This window comes from Ahaetulla prasina, chromosome 9 (assembly GCF_028640845.1).
Source record: "Ahaetulla prasina isolate Xishuangbanna chromosome 9, ASM2864084v1, whole genome shotgun sequence".
NCBI classification, from domain to species: domain Eukaryota; kingdom Metazoa; phylum Chordata; class Lepidosauria; order Squamata; family Colubridae; genus Ahaetulla; species Ahaetulla prasina.
In genome coordinates this window covers 5,650,085-5,672,178 of record NC_080547.1, presented here as the reverse complement: position 1 = coordinate 5,672,178, position 22,094 = coordinate 5,650,085, and the positions used below count along the sequence as shown (strand labels likewise).

The following is a 22,094-nucleotide window of genomic DNA, read 5'->3' as shown; positions in this document are numbered from 1 at the left end:
GGAGTTGAAGTCCACAAGTCTTAAAGTTGCCAACTTTGGACACCCCTCCATTATATAGTCAGAAACTAAAAAGGAGACAAGAGAAGATTCTCATGAGAATTCTGCTGGGAAAATTAAAATCTTCAATAGGAGCTAACTAACTTATTCCGATGTTTCTCCAGATCCATAAAAATTGACATTTTTCCATAAGCAGGCCTAAATAGATTTTTCATGCAAGTTCCTGCATGATAGTATTATGGTCTAATTATAGCCGTTGCCTATAAGCATTGAACATCATTATCTTCATTGGGTATTTTCTGGTTTTATTTCCAGTAAATGATGACTTCTCTGCCTTTTGTGTTTTTTCTCTCAGCCACAAATAGCCAAATGCTGGTATAAAACAAAGCAAAATCAAATGTAAAGAAAATGTCAGAAAATACCAAAATATTATGTTGGGATATAAATTGCAAATTAATACAAAAAACGTACAAATCTTAAAAACGTTTTTAATTTTTGAAAGAAGAATTCCAATAACATTGTCAATTTAAAGACACTGAAGCAACTTGCAACAAAAAATATGCGGTTCCCCCCCCCCCCAATTTCTGTCTTGTAAAGATAACTAAACTAAAAGCAATCAAGATTATCCAAGGCCGGGCTTTTTCTTCGAAAGGAACTCGGAAGTGACCCCTCCGGAGAGCAAGGAGCGCTCTCTTATTTCTCTCTCTCTCTCTCTCTCTATGTATATGCATATTCTAATTCTGCGGCGCGGCCACGCCCAGCGGCCGTAGAGTTCGCCGCCGTCAAAACTCCTTCAGGCGAAGTGGGGGGGAAGGGAGGGAGGGCTTTGCGACAAGCCGTAAAGCGGAGGAGCTTGCGTCGTCGCCGGCGGAGCGACGCTGGAAGCGGAGGAAGGAGAAGCGGCGGCGGGGCTTTGCCCGTAAGGGGGAGGTTGAGGGAGGGGAAAACGGCCGTTGGGACGAGGGCGGGGCCGGGCCTGAGGGGGCGGTTGGCGGGAGGGGGAGGGGGGAATGTATGTGTGTGTGGGGGGGTCTCTTTGACTCTTTGACAGGCCCGGCCTGGCCTACCTCGTAGGGTTGTTGTTGTTTTTTGAAACCCGCCTCATGGCCGTGAGGGAAAAGGGGACCACCCAGGATTCCCCTTCAACGGGCGGTGGTCCCGTCTCTCCTGAGGGAGAGGTGGGTGGGTGGGTGGGGGCTTTAGGGCAGTTCTTCCTCCGGGGAGGAGGGTTGGGGGCTGGAAAGGGAGGGGAACCCCGTGGCAGTTTAAAGTGTGTGTGTGTGGAGGGGCATTAAACGTGTGAGAGAAAGAGAGGCTGGGCCTGTGGTGGGAGTGGGAGGGGCTTCTGGGGAGGGAGAGGAGGAGGGTCTCTTTATGGGCTGGGTCTTTGGGCCGCCTTTCTTAGGCGAAAAGGTCTGATTTCTCCTCCCCTTTTTCCTTCCCCTTTTTCTCCCCTTTTTCCTTCCCCTTTTCCTCCTTTTTCTCCCCTTTCTCCCCTTTTTCCTTCCTCCTTTTTCTCCCCTTTTTCCTTCCCCTTTTTCTCTGCCCCTTTTCCTCCCTTTCCCCTTTCTCCCCTTTTTCCTCCCCTTTTTCCTTCCCCTTTTTCTCCCCTTTCTCCCCTTTTTCTCCCCTTTTGCTTCCCTTTTTCTCCCCTTTTGCTTCCCCTTTTCTCCCCTTTTTCTCCCCTTTTGCTTCCCCTTTTTCTCTGCCCCTTTTCCTCCCCTTTTTCTCCCCTTTCTCCCCTTTTTCCTCCCCTTTTTCTCCCCTTTTTCCTTCCCCTTTTTCTTTCTTTTAAGTTTTTATTTCTACACATTAAAACACAAGACAAACATACGACATATATAAATGTGTGTTTTCGTAGGTTTTCACGGGTATATGTATGCAGGTTCGATGAGTGAGATCTCATCGAAACGTTGCCTAAATACTTCCAATCTTACACGGGAAAAGTCCTGAACATACTAAAACCTGCATATATATATATATGTGTATATGTATATGTATATATGTAGGTCTTTGGTTATTTGGGTTTTCTCCCGCGTAAAATTGGAAGTGTCTTGGCGACGTCGCCAAGACACTTCCAATTTTACGCGGGAGAAAACCCAAATAACCAAAGACCTACATACAAACACCCGCGAAAACCTCAGAAAACAACTATATATATATATCTTATCAGCTATTCAGCACGGTCCTTTCTTACTATATATACATATTTTAATCCTATCTTATTTTGCTTTTATGATCTCTCTTCCTTTATTTCATCTACATTCTACCCTATTACTCAGTTTTCCTATCTTACTTTTTCTTCCCCCTTTTTTTTCTCCCCCCCCACTTTTTTTTTCATCCCACCACCTTTCTTTCTCCCCCCCCTTTTTTTTTTCTTTTCCCCCTCCTCCCCCCCTTGGATGCACTTGGCCGAATGGATTTCAGTCTCTGAGCTGCCCTATAAATGGGGCTGCTGCTTAGGAAGAGTCCCGAGGCTTTGCTTTTTTGGGGAGGGGAGGAGGAAGTTGGGGCAGCTGGGGGGGGGGAGGAGAGAGATTGGCCCTCAGAGCATCAGCTTCTCCAAAGTGATCTTGGTATTCACACACACACAGAGACAGACAGATAGACAGACACCTGGGAGTCTCTGGGAGGATGGATCGGTGCTATCCTTATTTTTATTATTCGAGGTATTTTTTATTATTCGTGTGGATAGGTTTTCCTATCGTAAATGGGGTTTCTTTTAGGGATGGGGGTCAATCTGAAATGAAGGGGTGAAAAGGAGCTAAAGAGTTTGTACACACACACACACACACACACATATACACACATACACACATATATACATACACACATATACATACACATATATATACATACACACATATACATACACATATATATACATACACACATATACACATACATATACACACATATACACACACACATATACACACATGCACACACATACACACATACCGTATATACTCGAGTATAAGCCGAGTTTTTCAGCACGTTTTTTGTGCTGAAAAACGTCCCCTCGGCTTATACTCGAGTATATACGGCTTATACTCGAGTTTTTTTTTTTCTTCTTTTTTTCACATTATACCGGATGGTGCAAACTTGGCGGGCTTTTGCATTAGCGCGGGGAAGCCTTGCCGGTGCAGTGAGAGGGCGGGGCGGGGGAGCCGCCAGCCTTCTCGGCTGAGGGAGGGAGGCTTTCCCTGACCGGTAGCTGCCTCATTTCCCTCCCTCGGCTTATACTCGAGTCCCCAGTTTACCCCAGTTTTTTGGGGTAAAATTGGGGACCTCGGCTTATACTCGGATCGGCTTATATTCGAGTATATACGGTATATATATATACATACACACACACATATACACACATACACACATATATATATACATACACACACACACATACACACACACACACATGTGTGTGTGCGTGTGAACTCAAACTCTTTAGCTCCTTTTCACCCCTTCATTTATTTCAGATTGATATGATATATATACCTTATATACACATACAGGGCATACGGGGAAAAAATGATACCCTGCAATGCTGCAGCACATAGGAAAGCCGTTTTCCGTGCTGGCTTTTGCAGCTTAGGAAAATGGTATTTTGAAAAGCATCCTCTGGCAACCCTGGGAAAAAAAGAGTAAAAAAAGAGGGATAAATTGGTAAAAAAAATCTGGACTTTATACCTTTATAGATTCTCTCTTTTACTGCTGGCTGCTTTCAACTGGAGAGGGAGTTGGAGGAAAGTTGATCTCCTAAAGGAAAGAGGAGGAAATCTAAAGCAAAGGCACATTTTGCAATGCTTCGTGGGTGCAGTTGTCCTGATCTGATTTGATTTGGAATCCAGAGATGGAAAGGGGATATCAGTAGCTTGTGGGGGGGGGGGAGCGCTGCCGTCAAAATGGGGAGCCACCACAGGAAAGACGCTGCTCTCCGCTCTTGTCTCTCCAGTTGTGAAAATGATTTTAAATAAGAGCCTCTTCTGATGCTATCAAAAAATGGCTGTTTTGTATCCATCCACATCAGGGAGAAAGATACCCCGGTTTCTATTTGGATGGGAGACAAATAGCTATAGCAATAGCACTTAGACTTATATGCTGCTTCACAGTGCTTTTACAGCCCCCTCCGTGGTTTACTGCAGCAGCATATTTCACCTCCCACCCCCAACCATCTGGGTCCTCATTTTGCTGACTTCAGAAAGATGGAAGGATGAGTCAAACTTGACCTGGTCAGGATTGAACTCCTGACTATGGGAAGAGTTTTCCTGCAATACTGCATTCTAACCACTGCGCCACCGTGGATGATTAAGCTGTGATCGGCTGGTCTAAGGCCACCTGTCTGCAAAATGGAGGAAACACTTGATATATGCCTTTCTTGTGCTCTGTCTCAGCTGTTTGCGTACCTTTCAACACCCTTTCTATCCTTTGATGAGAGCCAGTTTGGTCTAGTGGTTGAAAGTTGGAGACTTGAGTTCAAGTCCCGCCATAGCTGTGAAAAGCCAGCTGGCTGACTTTGGGCCAGTCAGTCACTCACAGCCCAACCCAACCCATCTCACAGGGTTGGTGGTTGTGGGGAAAAAGGAGAAGGAAGATACATTGGATATGGTCACCGCCTGAAGTTATTTGTAAAAATAATAAAGGCAGGATGCATGTAAATAAATTAAAAAATAAATTTGGGGGTGGGGAGGCAATTTGAACTGGGGTGTTTAACCTCTGTCAAGAGGGATCAGTTTTCTTCTGATTACACCAGTCCTCTTTCCACCAGTACACTTGTGGGAATTTTTAAGCTAAAAGATTCAGTTGCAATATTTTAAATGACACTTCCTAGTGCTGAGAAGTGAGGCAGAGGTGGAACAAGCTCTGGACCTTTGAGACAGACAAAACTGACTAGAATGCCAGCATGTTCCTCTTACTGGCATAGATGCTCTTAGAGATGGAAGCCACTGAACCTGTTTAAAATAGGTACAGTCCCTGGGCCATTACTTTCACTGCTGAATTCTACTTATCATTAGAAAGGTTGGCCTAACACTCAGTTGGAGTCTTGCCTTCCTCTGACTTCAGATTACTGGCCCACGCTGTGCCTTCTGGGATGATGGAAACAAGACCCTTCTTTTCATACATTTGGACATTGCTGTCTTATATTATCCACTCAACCTTGTCTCCTTGTCTTCTCAAGGCTAAATATTCCCCCAAGTCTTTTCAGTCTCTCCTCATTGGCGGGTGATGTTTTTGGTTTTTTTTAAATGGGGTTCCTGAGTTGCAGGGAGAACTGAAGCACGAGTATGTTTCATGCATTGAAAAGCCATCATGGAGCACCTTCAAGATTACAGCACAAATAGCAGGATGTTGAAGATCCCTTGCACCTCATAACAACTGGAGCAATGTTCTTAAGCATATTAAGCACTCATCCTTTTTAAGTAGAGGGAATAAGGCCTTCAGTATGCATGTCAAACGTATAGGACCATTTAATTGATTATAATAATTGCCCAGTGTGTAGAACCAGGGAGCTGATCAGCCGGGCACACGTTCCAATGCAGTCAGCCACACAGGATATATAACTAGATCAAAGACGCACTTTGATCGCTTATCTCTTCTTTCACATCCAGACTGGCCAGTTTGAGCTGCGAGATGAGGCCACAGCAGCCGCCTGTTGCCAGCAAAGTCTTCATCCAAAGGGACTACAGCAGTGGCACTAAGTGCCAGTTCCAGACCAAATTCCCCCCAGAGTTGGAAAATCGGGTGAGTGATCACTTAAGCTTTTAAACTATAGTGTGCTTAACAAGCCAAAGTTGGCTGGATCCATGTTAACGTACTGTGCTTGGGGGCCCCAAATTGCCCACCTTTCTTAGCGGCTTGCTTGGTTCTGCACCTTAGCCAAATCTTATCTACGGTAGGTAATTTAATTAAAAAGTGACGAGCTAGCATGGTACGAAGCAAAGAATGACTTGGGAGCAGGGAGTATTCTACTGCAAGGGATGGGCAGTGAGTGGGGATGGGGAGGCATTCTGTCAGTTGTGTCTTTTTGATCAGCCCCTTTGCAGGAGTTCACGCAGCAGGTGCTCCAGCTGCTTTGTGCCACACTCCTCCCGTGTTTGTGGACACCTCCTTGCTGCCCTTTAGGCTTTGACTTCAGTGACTGGGATTTGTCACTTGTTAAATCAACTCCTACTTTGTTGAAAACCTGTTTTCTGACGGGGGGAAAGTCTGACCTTACGCATTGTGATGAACTCCAGTTCCTAGCTGTCTTAGAACGACCATCGATGGGAGAGTTCTGAGTTGCTCGTGCCCAGTCTAAGGCTGTTTTATTTAAAGAGCTACGAAGACTTCAGTGAATTGAACTGCATTATATTATATGGCATTTGCTTCAACACTTATGAAAAATGAAGAGCCAACTTACATAAAACTAACTGATGAATTCAGGGGTGAAATCTACTTACCTTCCTTACTGGTTCGGAGGTGCGCACGCTGCTCGAGCATGCGCAGAAGGTAAAAAACATATTACTTTCTGGTTAAAATCAGGAAGTAATGACACCCAGGCAGGTCAGCAGAGCTTTGCTCCACCATCGCTACCAGATCGCCGAACCAACGGCCACAATCGCTACTGGATCATGCGATCCGGTCCGAATCGGGAGCATTTCACCCCTGGATGAATTACTATGCTGATTACTATACTATACTGACACTAAGTATAAATGGATTTTAGAGATGTGTAAAACCTACTCTTAAATCTCTTAAGATCACCCCAACAACAATGGGAAGCCAAGCCACTAGAATATAAATTGAGAGCAAACCCCACTCCCTACTACCACCGATGATGTTACCTAGTTTGGATAATGAAACGTTTGCAAGGAAACAACCAAGCTAAAAGAACACCAACTCCCATCATTGATTGATGTCTTGGGCTGGGTGGAACAGAGAATAGAGGAAGGGTTAGCAGCGATTTCTGTGTTGCTGTCCCTTTCATAAACAAAGGCTAATAACAGAGCGGTAATTATTACCTGTTCTATTCAACTAAAATTACTCTGTGTGAAAACATTTTCCGGCTTTTTGAAAGCAATGAAAGTACTTTTTTGAGAGGAAAGGATAGGTTCTCCCTTAAGTTAAAATTGCCATTTCATGTAGTTAACGATGCACTGCATAGACTCAAAAGGAATCTGGTAGCAACTTTTCTGACTAGCAAGTTGATCAAAAGGCTGCAATTTATGTCTTTTAATATAATTTGCTGGTTGGAAAAGGTCCCACCGATCTCCCGGTTTGGGGCGATTGTAGACTAATGTGGCTTTCCTCCGATGCAATTTTCACTGTAGAGTTGTTTTTCTTCTGGATTTTACACTGCATCAGTTGTCTTTAGCTGTTTTAACAATTCTGTTTTTGGGTTTTTTAAATTTAACACTCAGGATTGTGAATTATTTTTATAATTAAGCTGAAATCAATAATGACAGAGATGCAGGAAAAACCATCTTTTTCAAAGCAGAGATAGAGTATGGGAGATCTAGTCCTAGAACAACAAATGAGAGCTCAGGGTGGTTTTTTTTAACTGAAAACCTATTACCGTACAGATTCTGAAAGAGCTGTTCTAGAAACCACCCAAACATTTAACAAGCATTTCAGAGCCTTGGCGTTGAGTCATGCCGGCCACATGACCACGGAGACGTCTTCGGACAGCGCTGGCTCTTTGGCTTTGAAACAGAGATGAGCACCGCCCCCTAGAGTCAGGAACGACTAGCACATATGTGCGAAGGGAACCTTTACCTCAGAGCCTTCTTTTATTTCTCTTCTCTGATGGGCAAATATTTCGATCCTACCGATTGAATTCTTTGGTTTCTCATACCTTTGATTTGTGCAGGACGGTAATTTTGGATTGGATTTAAGTTTATAGGACAGACATAAGCTTTGGATATGAAATCTCAGAGCTGTAACCCTTTGATGGTGCCTACTTCCTGTTAAGAAGTCTTCAAAACAGGTTTGTCGGGCTGACTGTGCAAGCAATTAAAGAGCCACGCAAGAGCCAAGCTTGCCTGTGGGAATCCCTTTATTAGGGTGGTGACTAAAGCAACACCTGGGCTTCCTGTCCCAGCATCTCTCAATTGGGCTTCAGTTCTTGGGGGTTACATTATTCAGGTTCGAATCTGCCACTCAGCAAAAGAATAAAAGCCGACAAGGACCAAGTTACATCAGCTCCGTATGGATGGGTATTTGGCAATGAAACATTTGGTTATAGGAATTGGATGGAATAGGGATAGGAATAGACCTTGGATGTCTTCTACTCCAGCCCCCTGCTCAAGCAGGAGATCCTATACCAGTGTTGGCAAATCTTTTCGACACCGAGTGCCGAAAACGGGAGCGTGCGGGGCGGAGCGCCGGAAATCTGAAGAGCAGTTTCCTGATACATACACGCAGGAGTTCCAGAACCCGAAAGTGCAATGGGCGACAGTTGGCGTGCCCGGAGAGATGGCTGTGTGTGCCACTTCCGGCACGCATGCCATAGTTTCGCCATCACTGCACTATACCAGCTCAGACAAGTGACCGCTCAGTGTCTCCTTAAAAACCTCCTACAACTCCTGGTGGCAAGCTGTTCCGCTGGTTAATTGTTCTCACCATTAGGAAAGTTTCTCCTTTCCAGTTGCTTCTTTCTTTGATTAGTTTCCAGCCGTTGTTTCTTGTCCTGCCCTCCGGTGCTTTGGAGAATAACGATTAGTAAGGGCATTACTGTATATGGTTCCCTCTCAAGAGCATTGGGATTAAAGCAGGGCAAAATAAACTTCTGAGAGCCCCTTTCCGTTGGGAGTTTAGCACAGAGGTCTCCAACCTTGGCAACTTTAAGGCTTGTGGACTTCAACTCCCAGAATTCCTCAGCCAGCAAAGCTGGTCTAGTGAACTCTCAGGGAGTGGGATGGCAAGTAGGAAGAAGAGCAGGTCAGGGTGAGACTGCCCAGCATGGCTGACAGGGGACTTCTGGTAGTTGAAGCCCACAAATCTTTAAAGTTGCCAGGGTTGGATGCCCCTGTTTTAGACAAATGCTGTGGACAGGAATATTTTTTTCTATGACGCTCGGAACGCATAGGTGTTAAGATGTGTGTGCGCTCACGCGCCTTCGAGTCAGTGTTGACCTCTAGTGACTTGCCTGGACAAGTCCCTGCAGTTTTCTTCTCAAGTTTTTCAGAAGTGCTTTGCTGTTGCAATCTTCCCTGGGTCGAGAGAAAAGGACTGGCCCAAAGTCCTCCAGTCATTTATAACATTCATAAGCAACTTTACTCTAAAGGAGTTGTGGGCTTCAACTCCTAGAACTCCTAGCTTTGCTGGCTGAGGAATTCTGGGAGTTGAAGTCCAGAAGTCTTAAAGTTGCCAAGTTGGGACACCCCTGCTCTAAAGGCTTTAGGCAGCATACAAATTGTGTCAAAGTATGATAGAAAACAACAATAGTGTAAAAAACAATAGAATTATAAACAAAACCCCTGGATTTCAAAGCCAGGGCTGTTTTTTGCATGATGGTTTTATACCAAAGATGTTTTTGGCAATGCCGGAAAAAGAGCACTTAGTTTAACGTTTACTGGAGACAGTGGAAATTTTCTACATATTGCTGCTACAGATGTCTTACTTTGATTGTAAAGTGCCATTAGTTTGCAAGGATTTGGTAGAATATAAGCCCAGTCGATCAAATATGTTTGCTGGAGTGTTACTTCAAGTGCCTAAGACCAATTGATCTTTTTAACAATAGATCTCTTCCAACGAATTCTTCAAGTGGAGGATAATAACCACAAGAACCATGGAAACAGGATGGTGGAATAGATGGCTGTTTTCTGCGTTCAGGTCAACGCATTGAATAATAAACAAAATAGGTTGCATTGACGCTGTTCACAAAGCCACAAAAGAAACCTAATCAAATGTAGCATGTAAGAATACGGAGCTGCTAAGATCAAATCCTCAGGATTTGAGTACTTGCACTTCGAGGGCAGCATTTCCAGCTTATTCCTGGAGGAAAGTCAAAATTTGTGATGTTATAAGTAACTAGCAATCTGACAGCCAGATTGTCTATGTATTTGCTAAGAAGTAAACTTTACTGCGTAGAGTTTCTCCTAGTAAGTAATAAAGGCAGAATAAAAAAATTAATAAAGAAATAAAATAAATAGCGCAGTGGATCTAGGATTGTAGCCTGAGATTTCTTCCTCAAAACACCTTTCGGCTTCCAAGTGAAAGAAAAAGAAAAAAAAATATTAAATCTAAGTTATGGCAGTGTCATCCTTAATGGTTTGAGAATAATGAACAAGTCATTTGTATGTTCTGGAATTACTGTTCTTGCTATGTGGGTCAAACTTCTCTCTGCTATTGAGAATTTGTCTGGTATTTTTGTTCTCAAATACTCTTAATTTACTGGCTACTTATGCTGGGTGGAGATCAGTGTTGAAAGCAAAAGCAAACACGATTTCTCCTTGCGATCTTTTGATCAGCAGTTCCACCAAGGAAAAACAGACTGTTTCCATTGTAATAGCCTGATTGCTTTCTTTTGTGAATTGAGTTGTGCCAGGAGCAGCTTTGAAAAATATCTCGAAATGCTTTTCTGAAGGAAATTGCATTTTTTCGGTGACTTATTTTAAAACCTGTAATTGTTTCCTTAGCCGGAGTTCTCCATACAAGGCTCCTGACCTATAACTCTCCTTCCAAGAAGTCAGGTTCTGTTTCCTGGGGATCTGAGCCATCTGAAATCCCATATGGCTTTCATCTAAATATGCTGAAGCTTGTTTTCCATTCAAGAAAGTCGATTCTGTACCTGCCTGGATGTCTGTTTCTCAAAAAGATCCTTTGTTCAGATTGACAGGCAGCAGTTTGAAGAAACTGTGCGGACCCTGAATAACCTTTACGCTGAAGCAGAGAAACTTGGGAGCCAGTCCTACCTGGAAGGGTGCTTGGCTTGCTTGACGGCCTACACTATATTTCTGTGCATGGAGACACATTATGAGAAGGTCAGCTGGTTTCCTTTCCTTTAAGAAAATCCTAAAAGGAAAAAAAAAGGGGGTAATGTATACACACTTGGAGGTTTGGTGGCCGGAAAAAAAAATTCCACGGAAGGAACAGCATGTAATCTCTTTGCAATAAAATACTGGAACGGCATCACGTTAAACTTTGGTTATTAAAGCCCGAGCAGGATGTGATTTACTGCTTCCATTCTATATTCAAGAATGTCCATTTTCCATTCTGACTCTCTGACAGTAGTTCCAGGCTGAATGTCTTTAGCCTCAAGTTGCTAAGTGTTAGGACTCACTCACCTGCATCTGCTCCCCTGTGGTAGAGCTGTATCCCATGATAGAATATTTTGGTATAAATCAAAGTGTCTGCCTATGGGGAAAAAAAACTATTTCAAGAGGAAGGCTAGAGTAGCACAGGTGCTTTCTGTCTGTTTCGTTCTCTTTGGATGGGGAAATGTTCCATTATGTGGTTTTTTTTCCCTTCCAGACAAGGCAGAGAGTAGTGGTTTGTTTAATAGCAATAGCAAAAGCCCTTAAGACTTATATACCACTTCACACTGGTATATGAGTCTTATAGCCTTTTCTAAGCGGTTTACAGAGTCAACCTCTTGCCCCCAACAATCTGGGTCCTCATTTTACCCACCTCGGAAGGATGGAAGGCTGAGTCAACCTTGAGCCTAGTAAGATTCGAACTGTCAAATTGCAGGCAGCCGGCAGTCAGCAGAAGTAGCCTACAATAATGCATTCTAGCCACTGCGCCACCACAGCTTAATTCTTGTGTTTATATGCCGCAACATTTTTTAAAAAAGAGACTTCTTGTAGTTTATATTGGAAGAACATTAAAAACCTTATAAAGCAATGAAATTATAAAAGCTATAAAAACACAAAAGTGGTAGGTAAATGGAATATGTAAACAGGGGCACGGCCAGGAGATAATCACAGTGAAATCTGGTTCCTGCAGTTTGCTAAGCAGACTTAGTGTATTGTGTGAACCTAATCAATTTTATTTTATAAACCATGATATACGGCTTCATACAGTGTTTTCAGGCAATTGTGAGTGATTCAAAATATAGCCGAATGGAGCATCCACAATTTCTGAAGGCAAGCCATTCCACTGATTTTAATCATTCTCACTGTCAGGAAATACCTCCTTCGTTCTAGGTTGCTTCTCTCTTTTGAGTTGTACTTCAATAAATTGAGCAAAGGCTCTTCCAACTCCTTTTTCATACAGTCTTTGTTTCTTAAAAGTGAATTTTGCCTTCCTTTAAAGAAGCAGGATACCTGGGGAACCTCCCTTTTATGCTTCCAGCAGCCTTGTAAAATAGGAGAGAAACAAATCTGGTTTAAAATTAACCAAGGAATTCTGTGGTTGAGTGGGACTTGAACCTGTCTCTTCCCCAGTTTCTGTCTGGTTATCTGACCTTTTCCCAGAAGTTTACTTTTCCTCTTCTCCCTTGTCCTCTAGTAGCCTTGACTTATATTTCATGCCTGCATCTTATGCAGGCTCCCTTTGAGAACCTCATGGTGCTATGAAGGCTGCCTTGGTACCCTTCTTTGATTTCACTTAGGGTTTATTGCCATAAATTCAGCCCCCGAAAATTAAGTTTCCTCTCTGTGCTTCCATTTCACACTTCTATCGCCCCTACCAGCTAGTTGGCTTTCCTGCCATTGATAACATTTCAGGGTGGCCTTCCTGGGGAACAAAAAAAAAATGAATGGCATTCTTTCCATCCACCACTTTCCTGGCCTTAAAAAGCCTTGTTTTTGGCCCTTCAGAATTTTTTTTTAAAGGTCGTATTTTCTCAGAAGTCAGCATGACACAGTTCTCTGGCTCTACCAAGGAGAATCAGTTTCAAGCTAATGGCTTCTGCTCCTGATTATATATCCTCGGGATTTTGTGCCAGTCTCTGGCTACTCCGAGGTGTCTCTACTGAGAGTGCCTTTGTGGTATTCTCTTTTTGAAAATGGACACTGAACACACTTAGTTCCAGCCAAGTTGGCTTCCAAAATCTTGTCTGTTCTGAACTTGGGGTAAAATACTTTCCAAGCACCACATTTCTGTCTAATGCTAATCTCTAGTCTAGTTGAAAAGAACCTTTTACAAATATTTTAAGTGATACATGTCAGTTGTGATCCAGGCAGCCTCCATTTCCTTGTAAAACAACCTTTCAGATTTTCCATTGGGGTTAGCAGCAAGGGTGCATTTGCCATAGTAGCTGTTGGGAGAGTTGTCTCAAGGGAAGATTATTTTTACGTGCGTACCCAATTGTGTACAACACAATACCATCATTGCAGGGAGAGGTCGCAGAGAATTGTGTGAATAGCTTGCAAGTATTCTCTGCGTTAGGAAGCTGAATATAGTCAGATTTGGTTAACATATGGATGGGAGACTATTGGGATGTGGGTGTTGTGACCAAGGCCCAAGTAGTGATTACCAAACACAATTCAGTCCTGAACAAACTTATTTTATTAGAACAGCTGAGAATTAATTCATTCTCAGCTTAGTCCAAAACAAATTCTTCATAAACAATCCTTCGACCTTATCACCAACCTTTGTTGTCTTTTGCAACCTGCCAAAGGCTTTTCTTCGCAAAAACCTCACAAAGTTCAAGAGACGCTGACAAGAAGCAATGGAATCAACGTTGCTTTTCCACAAAGAACCCAATAGCTCATTGCTGCTCTTTGAAGCCTTATGGGAGTGGCCAATCATCTCCTGGCCTTAATCCCGAGTCGTCCTTTTTACTTCAGCTACTCTTGCCTTTTGGCAGCTCTTTGCATGCGTGCACTAGGAACAGGCTCCTCCTGTTCCTCTGCCTCTCTGCTATCCACCTCTGGAGGCTCCAGAGTCCGCGCATCGCTCCCAGATGGCCCTGGCCCCATCTCTGCCTCTGATGCAGAGCCCTCGTCTGCGCCTTTCCCTGACTCCAGGACTGGCCCATTGTCCTCCCCAGCTTCCTCACTGTCCGACTCCGCTGCCAAGTCCGCAGGCTGGTTAAACATGGGAATGTCCTATGATAAGAAAGCAGTTGGGTTTTTTTTTATTCCATGAGAATGATATTAAATGATATAATGATTCCCTGCTACTATAGCAACTAATGATATTAGCCTTTGCTTATGAATGACTGAATCTTGTGAGTTGAGTATAACAGTATTTTTATTTGGCATGTGTTTTGTTCAATCACAATACAGGGCTTTCATAACAATTATAATTCTGTGAGGTCCACTTGGGCTAAGTGAGAGTGATTGGCTTGAACTCACGTTCATGAATCTCCCTGTTGTGAGACCTTCATCATTTACAAGTATTACCAAGAGTTTGTAACAACTGGAATTGAAACAAGCATCTTGTCTTTTCATTCCAGGTTCTAAAGAAAATTGCCAAGTACATTCAGGAGCAAAACGAGAAGATCTACGCTCCGCAAGGCCTCCTCTTGACTGACCCCATTGAGCGGGGACTAAGAGTTGTATCTTTTTCTGTGGGTTCCTAAACTTTTGCTACCACACGGGTTGTCTTTCTTTCTCCATTCCTTCGTGAAGCACAAAAACCCACACTATGGTTATTTAAAAATAAGGTGAAACTATTGATGCAAACTTTGTTGTTCCAGGATTTATGCCATGAAGGTTACTTTTATTTATCTCAGTTCTGCTCCTTAATTCTGTAGCAAACAGACCTTTATGTCATAAGTCCCAAACAACAAGGTCTGTCATTTAAGGTGGCCGTGATTAGATTCTGGTTAGCCCATGGACTTTTAGAAGAAATGCCCTTCCCTATCGCTGAATATTCAAGTTTGCTACCGAGGGGTGTGTGTGTCTTTTTACTTATTGCGGCAATTGTGTCACCAGAAATAGAATAAATGAATAGAATAGAGCTAGGAGGGACCTTGGAGGTCTTCTAGTCCAGCCTCCTGCTCAAGCAGGAGATCCTACACCATTCCAGACAAGTGACTATCCAGTCTCTTCTTAAAAACCTCCTGTGATGGAGCTCCCACGATTTCTGGTGGCAAGCAGTTCCACTGGTTAATTGTCCTGTTTAGGAAGCTTCTCCTTAATTCCAGGTTGCTTCTCTCCATGGTTAGTTTCCAGCCATTGTTTCTTGTCTGGCCTTCGGATGCCTTGGAAAATAGCTTAAGCCCCCTCTTCTTTGTGGCAGCCCCTCAAATATTGGGAGTACCGCTATTTGCACATGATGAAATGATTGCAAAGAGATATGCTGCATAGAATTTTCTAGGCTTTTCTGCTTGTGAAGAACAGAAGGTAGACGCGGCTTCATTATTTTCAGGGTTCCGGGTACAGACAGTTGCCTTACGATCGGTTACCAAGGGAATGTGTGCTATAAGAATCTCCTCACCCCTGGTAACATCCCTAGAGCTTGAACCTTCAGCTTCCAGGACCCCTGGCCCCTATGTCAACTCTGGAAGTTAGATGTCCAACACTTCTGGTTGGAAATGCAAGAACAATTACGGAACATATTATCATCTCTGGTGGACCTGCCCAGTGGCGAAACAATTCTGGGCCAAAATTAAAAAGTGGTTACAGGAAATAATACAGAAACCAATAAAGGGAGAGCCAGAACAATTTTTATTAGGGATTCCAACAGAAAATTATACAAACGATACGCAATATTTAATACTCCATATATTGACAGCAGCACGTATAGCCTATGCCCAGAATTGGAAGAATGAAAATCCACCAACAGAGGAAGAACTAATTAAAAAAATATTAGAATGTGCAGAGATGGACAAACTTACAAAACAAATTAAAGAGAAAGAGGACACAGAATATTATAAGGTCTGGAGCAAATGGTATGAATGGTTAGAAAATAGGAACGGTAGATAAATAAAAGTAGAGTAAGACAGAACTAAAATATGTGTAAATAATAGGAAAGGACTGTCTTGAATAGCTGATAAACAGTGATATCTACATAAATGTGGTATGTTTTGTCTTTCGTTTTAATGTGTTTTAAAAATAAAAAACTTTACACCCCCCCCAAAAAAAAGAAGTCCAACACTTCTGAAGGACATCAAGTTGAAAATCTAGAGTAACCTCTATTATCTCCTTTGTTTTTTAACCTCTCTGACTTGCCCTGCGGAATATTTCCCTTAACAGGTGTGCTCTACAGGTTGAAATTACCATTTACGAAGACAGAGGTGTGAGCAGTGGAAGATAAACCTTTGATGTCAGAGGTAAACACGATGAATATGTAACTGTTGAGCTTGAACCGTGCTTCCCCAAAAAACCTCCCTATCCAAAATGCTACTTATTTGACTACTCTATTAACACTTGAAGGAATAACACCCTCGTGGTGTCCTAACCACATTAGATATTATAGGTGCCTAATAACTGATAAAATCTAGAAGTTTCAAATCAAAAGCCCAAAGTTCTGGTACAGTAGCAGTGTCAAACTCAAGGCCCACGAGCTGGATCCGGCCCGTGGGGTGCTTAGATCTGGCCAGGGGTGGGCTTCAAAAATTTTAGCAAGGGATTCTCTGCAGGTTGCTGGATGGGCATGGCCATGGGGGGTGTGGCCTAGTCAGCGTCCTACACCATGGGGCGGGGCTTTTTTGCCATCCCTGGGCTCTGAAGGCTTTCTTCAAGCTTCTGGGAGGGCAAAAAGGGCCTCCCCAGGCTCCAGAGGCCCTCTGGAGGCCAGAAACGGCCCGTTTTTCGCCGTCCCGACCTTCCACTTACCTGCATCCAAAACGGGATGCATGGAGACTCCTGGGAGGGGCAGGGTGGGCGGGGCCAGCCAAGAGTAGGATTTGGGGGTTCTCCGAACTGCGCAAAATCTTAGTTAGAGGTTCTCCCGAACCCCCAACAGCCCACCCCTGGATCTGGCCCATGGGGCAACCCTAGAAACAGCAACGGACCAGCCTGCGATGCCTCTACCAGCGAAAACGGAGCTCCATTTTCACTGGCAGAGGGCTAGCAAAACAAACTAAAAACAAAATAAAAGGAGAAACGTTTCCCCCTTTTGCATTAGAGCATGCAAGAAGGGACAGGAAAGGAGAAAGGGGAAGGGGAAAGACAAAGAAAAAGGTGGGAAGAGAGCAACTAAGGAAAAAGAAGGAAAAAGAAAGAATGGAGAGGGAAGTCAAAAGAAGAAAAGGAAGGAGCTTATAATGGGAGGAAGGGAAAGTCTGTGGGAAGTCCTACCTTAGCACTTGGCCACCACAGGTGCCCCCGACACAAGTTGAGATGGCCAGCCCCCCCCCCTCCCCCACTACGTCCCCCCCCCAGGTCAAACACAACCCCTAGGCAGCCCTCCATGAAACCCCTGGGTAATGGGCGTCTTTTATTTCAAAGCACCGCAGTGAAAGAGCGTTTATTTGCTTCTAACCATGTACGTACATTTTTGTGTGGGTTTTTAGTATACAGTTGCGTGAGGCTTGCCTCAGTTGGCAACCCGTTTATGGGAAAAACATCTGCTTTTTGGGGCTTGGAAGAACCATTAATTCTAATATCCTTAGTGGCCGCTAAATGAATTATTGCTGGGGGTTTTTTTTTACTTGTTGTGTGGGCCAGAATTCCTTTTCTCCCCTGATCTTGAAGCTGTGGGCTATAAATTAGATTAATAAATTATATAATGTCTAGACCATTTACCTGCTTCTTTAATTTGCCAACCTGCACATCATAGACCTGGCCATGTCGGAGTCTTTCAAAACGCAGACTGGCTGAGGAAGCGGGGATTAAGGGGCTTGGATTGAAAACTTGCAAATTAAAATAACAGGAATGCTCTCAATAAACGACAGGATGGTAGTACTTTATCCCCATTTAAACTGTCTCGGGCATTGCAAGGTTTTGAAAATATGGATTAAGGCAAACTTTTGTTGTTCCCAAAGGAATTGCAAAGAACTGCTGGAAAACTATATTATAACCGGTAAGAAGTTTCATGATTTTCTGGCAAATGGGGTGCCAAAACTTGAAAAAGCAACCAGTTTCCAAGCCCACCTGGTTTTTTGGTTTTAAATAATTTATCATGAATAGAACAGAATGTAACCAGAAAGGAGGATTTTAGGTAGACAAGAAACCACCTCATTTTGGAACGAAATGGCATAAAAGTCTTAGTAATTCATTAGCAATTAATAATTTTCTTAATTTAAAAAGTCTTTTTTTTTAAAGAGCCTAATTGCATCACTGCATGGAAGATTACATGGTTAAAATCCAGGATAAAGCACATTGGGGTGGTATATATTAATCTTAGCTGGTAGATTATGAAATGTTGAGACTCTTGAAAGAGTGCAGAGAAGAGCAACAAAGATGATTAGGGGACTGGAGGCTAAAACATAGGAAGAATCGTAGCAGGAACTAGGTATGTCTAGTCTAATGAAAAGAAAGACCAGGGGAGACATGATGGCAGTCTTCCAATCTCTCAGGGGCTGCCACAAAGAAGAGGGAGTCAAGCTATTCTCCAAAGCACCTGAGGGTAGAACAAGAAGCAATGGGTGGAAACTAATCAAGGAGAGAAGCAACTTAGAACTAAGGAGGAATTTCCTGACGCGAGGCTCCGTAAAGGGGAGCGCGTTTGACCTCGGCAAACAAGCTAAGCCCCGTGTTTATGTCTCTGTATCCAGTCAGAGAACAACGGGAGCATCTGATTGCCTGTCCAAAACCCTTGTGACACGAGCCTGTCGGAGCCATCTTTAGTGTGGGACTGCCAGTACATGTGACTGCGCATGCTCCTCCCTTTCAAGGAAAAAAACGCCTGAAAGAAAGTCGCGCGGGGGGGCGCGAAAAATGTTTTCTTCTTCCTAGGGGGGCATGACAGAAAATAATTGAGAAGCACTGAATTAACAAGTGGAACCACTTGCCTTCAGAAGTAGCAAAAAGATTGGATAACCTTTTGTCCTAAGTGTTGTAGGGTTTCCTGCCTAAGCAGGGGGTTGGACTAAAACAGGGGTCTGCAAACTTGGCTCTTTTAAGACTTGTGGACTTCAACTCCCAGAGTTCCTCAGCCAGCAAATCTGGCTGAGGAACTCTGGGAGTTGAAGTCCACAAGTCTTAAAGGGACCAAGGTTGGAGACCTCTGGACTAGAAGACCTCCAAGTTCCCTTCAAACTCTTGTTCTTCTATTCCATTATCAGCTACTGATGTTTTCACAACTCGCACCTACATTGTATGTTGCATGTATGAATATTGGCATGCTCCTGTGGGTTGAAGAGGGCCCGTTGTCCTGCTGATGTGTTTCACCATCCCAACTCTTGGTGGCTGAACTAGTGCAAGCCTCTGCCCCTCCCATAGGAAACCATCCTATTTTCCATCTATTGCGCTGGTTTTGTCAGTGCGTTTCAGGCCAGAGTGAAAATGGGCTATTGGTTTCACGCCAGTAGTTGTTATCCCTAAAATTTGCTACCCTATAATTCTGTGAACCACTGACAAGTGTGGGGCACTAGAGGAGGGGAGAAAATGATATTCTGCTATTTTCTTTTCCCGGTTGCTCTCTCTCCAAATGAGCGCCTGGAGAAGACGACTTTCTTCACATTTTATATTTTTCTTTTAAATCTTGGGTTTCTTAATTGCAGGTAGTCCTCAACGTACAACCACAATCGAGACCAAAATTTATGTTGCTAAGTGAGACATGTGTTAAGGGTGTTTTGCCCCATTTTACGACCTTTCTTGCCACCGTCGTTAAGTGAATCACTGCAGTTAAGTTAGTTAACACGGTTGTTAAGTGAATCTGGCTTGGCTTGTCAGAAGGTTGCAAAAGGGGATCACATGACAATCGTCATAAATATGAGTCAGTTTTTCTCAGTGTCCAAATTTTGATCACGTGACCTGGGGGAGTTGAGATGCTGCAATGGTCGTAAGTGTGAAAAATGGTCGTAAGTCACTTTTTTCAATGCTGTTGTAATTTTGAATGGCCACTAAGCAAACTGTCGTAAATTGAGGACTAACTGTATTGTCTTTTTATTTTCTCCTGGAAGAGACAGTTTGCCTGGGGCAATACACGTCGTAAAATAAATGCTTGAGGAAAAAAAAAACATGACTTCTGGGATCAGGGCTGGCATTACTTGCAATCCTTTTCTAGCTTTCAATGTCTAGTTTTACACCGAATTGTCCCGTGACTCGTCCCAGCTTCTGCCAACCTAGCAGTTCAAAAGCAGGTAAAAAATGCAAGTAGAAAAATAGGGACCACCTTTGGTGGGAAAGTAACAGTGTTCCGGTCGCCTTTGGCATTGAGTCATGCCAGCCACATGACCACGGAGACGTCTTCGGGCAGCGCTGGCTCTTCGGCTTTGAAACGGAGATGAGCACCGCCCCCTAGAGTCGGGAATGACTAGCACATATGTGCAAGCGGAACTTTTACATTTAGCCTTGTATTGCTACTACCTTCAAACAGCCCCAACAGGATGATGTAAAATCCTGAGAGCTGCCATGCTGTGCTTTAAATATTAACGAAGCTTTGTTTTCTCTCCCAGGGACCAGCGAACTTGTTTTCCGCTCGTTTTCTTTCTTCTGTCCTAGCACCCTTTCCTCCGCTTCCCTGAACTCCGCAGTGCCATTTACACAAGGAGTAACTTTTCAGACTCCTGTTCTTTCGTGGGGGAATCCCAGCCCAGCTGGGCAGCCATCCGTCTTGCTTTGTTCTGCCGGAAGCTCCAGCGTCCCCTCAGGTGGCTAGTTCCTTTGGCCCGGTCGAGCCATCACGGACAACAGACATAAGACCAACCAGAAATGACCAACTCAAGGCAGCGGGAACACTCTCGGTGGACTCTGGGCTTCTATCAGCTTCTGGAGAAGAAAGCAACCATGCGTTGCGTTTCCGAAAATAAGGCGCTTCTGTGATAAAATAAAACCTGCTGATTTGTCGAGAAGAGACCTCAAGCCCCCATCTTTCCTGACTGACTCCGCTAAGAAATCGCAAAGGGTTTTTTTGTTTTGTTTTGTTTTGTTTTTTAATTTTTATTGCTGACGTATTTAGGGAATATGGAGCCTCTTTCTCCAGATCAGTGTACATTTCATGAGAAGAAGCTATCGGCCGCGTGTTAAAACATGAGAAAAAACACAGCAGCCCCAAAATACGTCATCGTCAGCAAAAGCATCCCTTCTCGGCTCTCCTCCCACCCTTAAATGTTGAATATGTAAATGTAGGTAATAAATACGGTTTTGGGGTTTTATAGATGTTTTAGTTTAGGGCAAACAGGTGTTAGGACAACTTAGAAACGGTGTTCGCTGCGTCAGCTATTTCTCCTTTCCCAGATGTCATCTCTGCAGTACTTCTACTTGTGCTCGACATTCCAGCGCGATGCTTACAAAAATACCTGGAACATTTTACCCCTGTATCCCCCCCAAAAAATATCAAAGATTCTTTGTTCCTTCTTTTCTGTCAAATGTGGGTTACTCTGTGTATCACTTTGACTTTAAAACGGCAAAGTAATTCTGCTGTGTGGAAGTTTGCTATTCTCTCGTGACCAGGTATTAAGGAATTTGCCAAACAAGACCAGTTTTAATACTGGTGGCATAGTTTGTTTGTTTGTGTTTTTTTTTGTTTTTTCTTTGAGCAATAGAAGAGACGCCAATAGTGGATCAAGGTTTTCAGGTGTATAATTCTTCAGTTCCTTTACTTCATTGTTTATCCTGTTTAAAAGTTTAATATTTGAAATATATATATAGATATATATATACACTTGTGAGTTGTTTTTTCTAATCTGTAACAGTATTTTGCCTTTTGCACCCATTACGATTGACTTTGGGAAATAACGGCTTAGTAACCTTTTTTCTTAAATAAATGGTCATTTGCTAGCACTGGTGTAAAATACAGGCTGCTTTTGTTTCAGAACAGTGAAATGGGTGGTAGGATTAAAAGTCCTTTATTCTGACAGTAAAGAGAAGCAGGGTTTACAATTACAGTCATCTGAAGATGGCAGGGGGTGTATTGTCATCATCGTGCAATAACTTTTTAAATTACATCTTGAAATTGTATGAAAGGGTTGAGCATTAGAATTTTAACAACAGCCTTAGTGACTGACATACTAGCAGGACAACAGAATTCATGCCAAATTAATTTCTACAAATAATTTGTCCCCTATCCCCCCAGCCACCCACCCCAAATCTCATTCTGCTTCGTAGATCAGAAGCAGTAGTTTCTTCTCCGGTAATATTGAATTGCAAACTAGGGCATACAAAACTTTTGCC

At 43.3% G+C, this 22,094-nt stretch overlaps 1 protein-coding gene across 1 annotated transcript; it reads left to right on the top strand.

The window, feature by feature from the left end:
* Positions 1-804: 804 nt before the first annotated feature.
* GOLGA7 (golgin A7) lies at positions 805-21,715 on the top strand. Its single transcript, XM_058194154.1, has 6 exons — positions 805-916; positions 5,607-5,739; positions 10,809-10,961; positions 14,324-14,425; positions 16,081-16,144; positions 20,378-21,715. Exons 2-5 carry the CDS (start codon positions 5,629-5,631, stop codon positions 16,126-16,128), a joined length of 414 nt encoding a protein of 137 aa, XP_058050137.1. The 5' UTR covers positions 805-916; positions 5,607-5,628; the 3' UTR covers positions 16,129-16,144; positions 20,378-21,715.
* Positions 21,716-22,094: the final 379 nt, after the last annotated feature.

What these genes read in the sequence shown, in the direction of transcription:
- GOLGA7 (XM_058194154.1), top strand. Translation starts at nt 5,629, where the DNA reads ATGAGGCCACAGCAGCCGCCTGTTGCCAGCAAAGTCTTCATCCAAAGG. An exon ending in TGGAGACACATTATGAGAAG is followed by an intron (nt 10,962 to 14,323) that starts GTCAGCTGGTTT and finishes TTTTCATTCCAG; the next exon opens with GTTCTAAAGAAAATTGCCAA. An exon ending in TTGAGCGGGGACTAAGAGTT is followed by an intron (nt 14,426 to 16,080) that starts GTATCTTTTTCT and finishes TGTGCTCTACAG; the next exon opens with GTTGAAATTACCATTTACGA.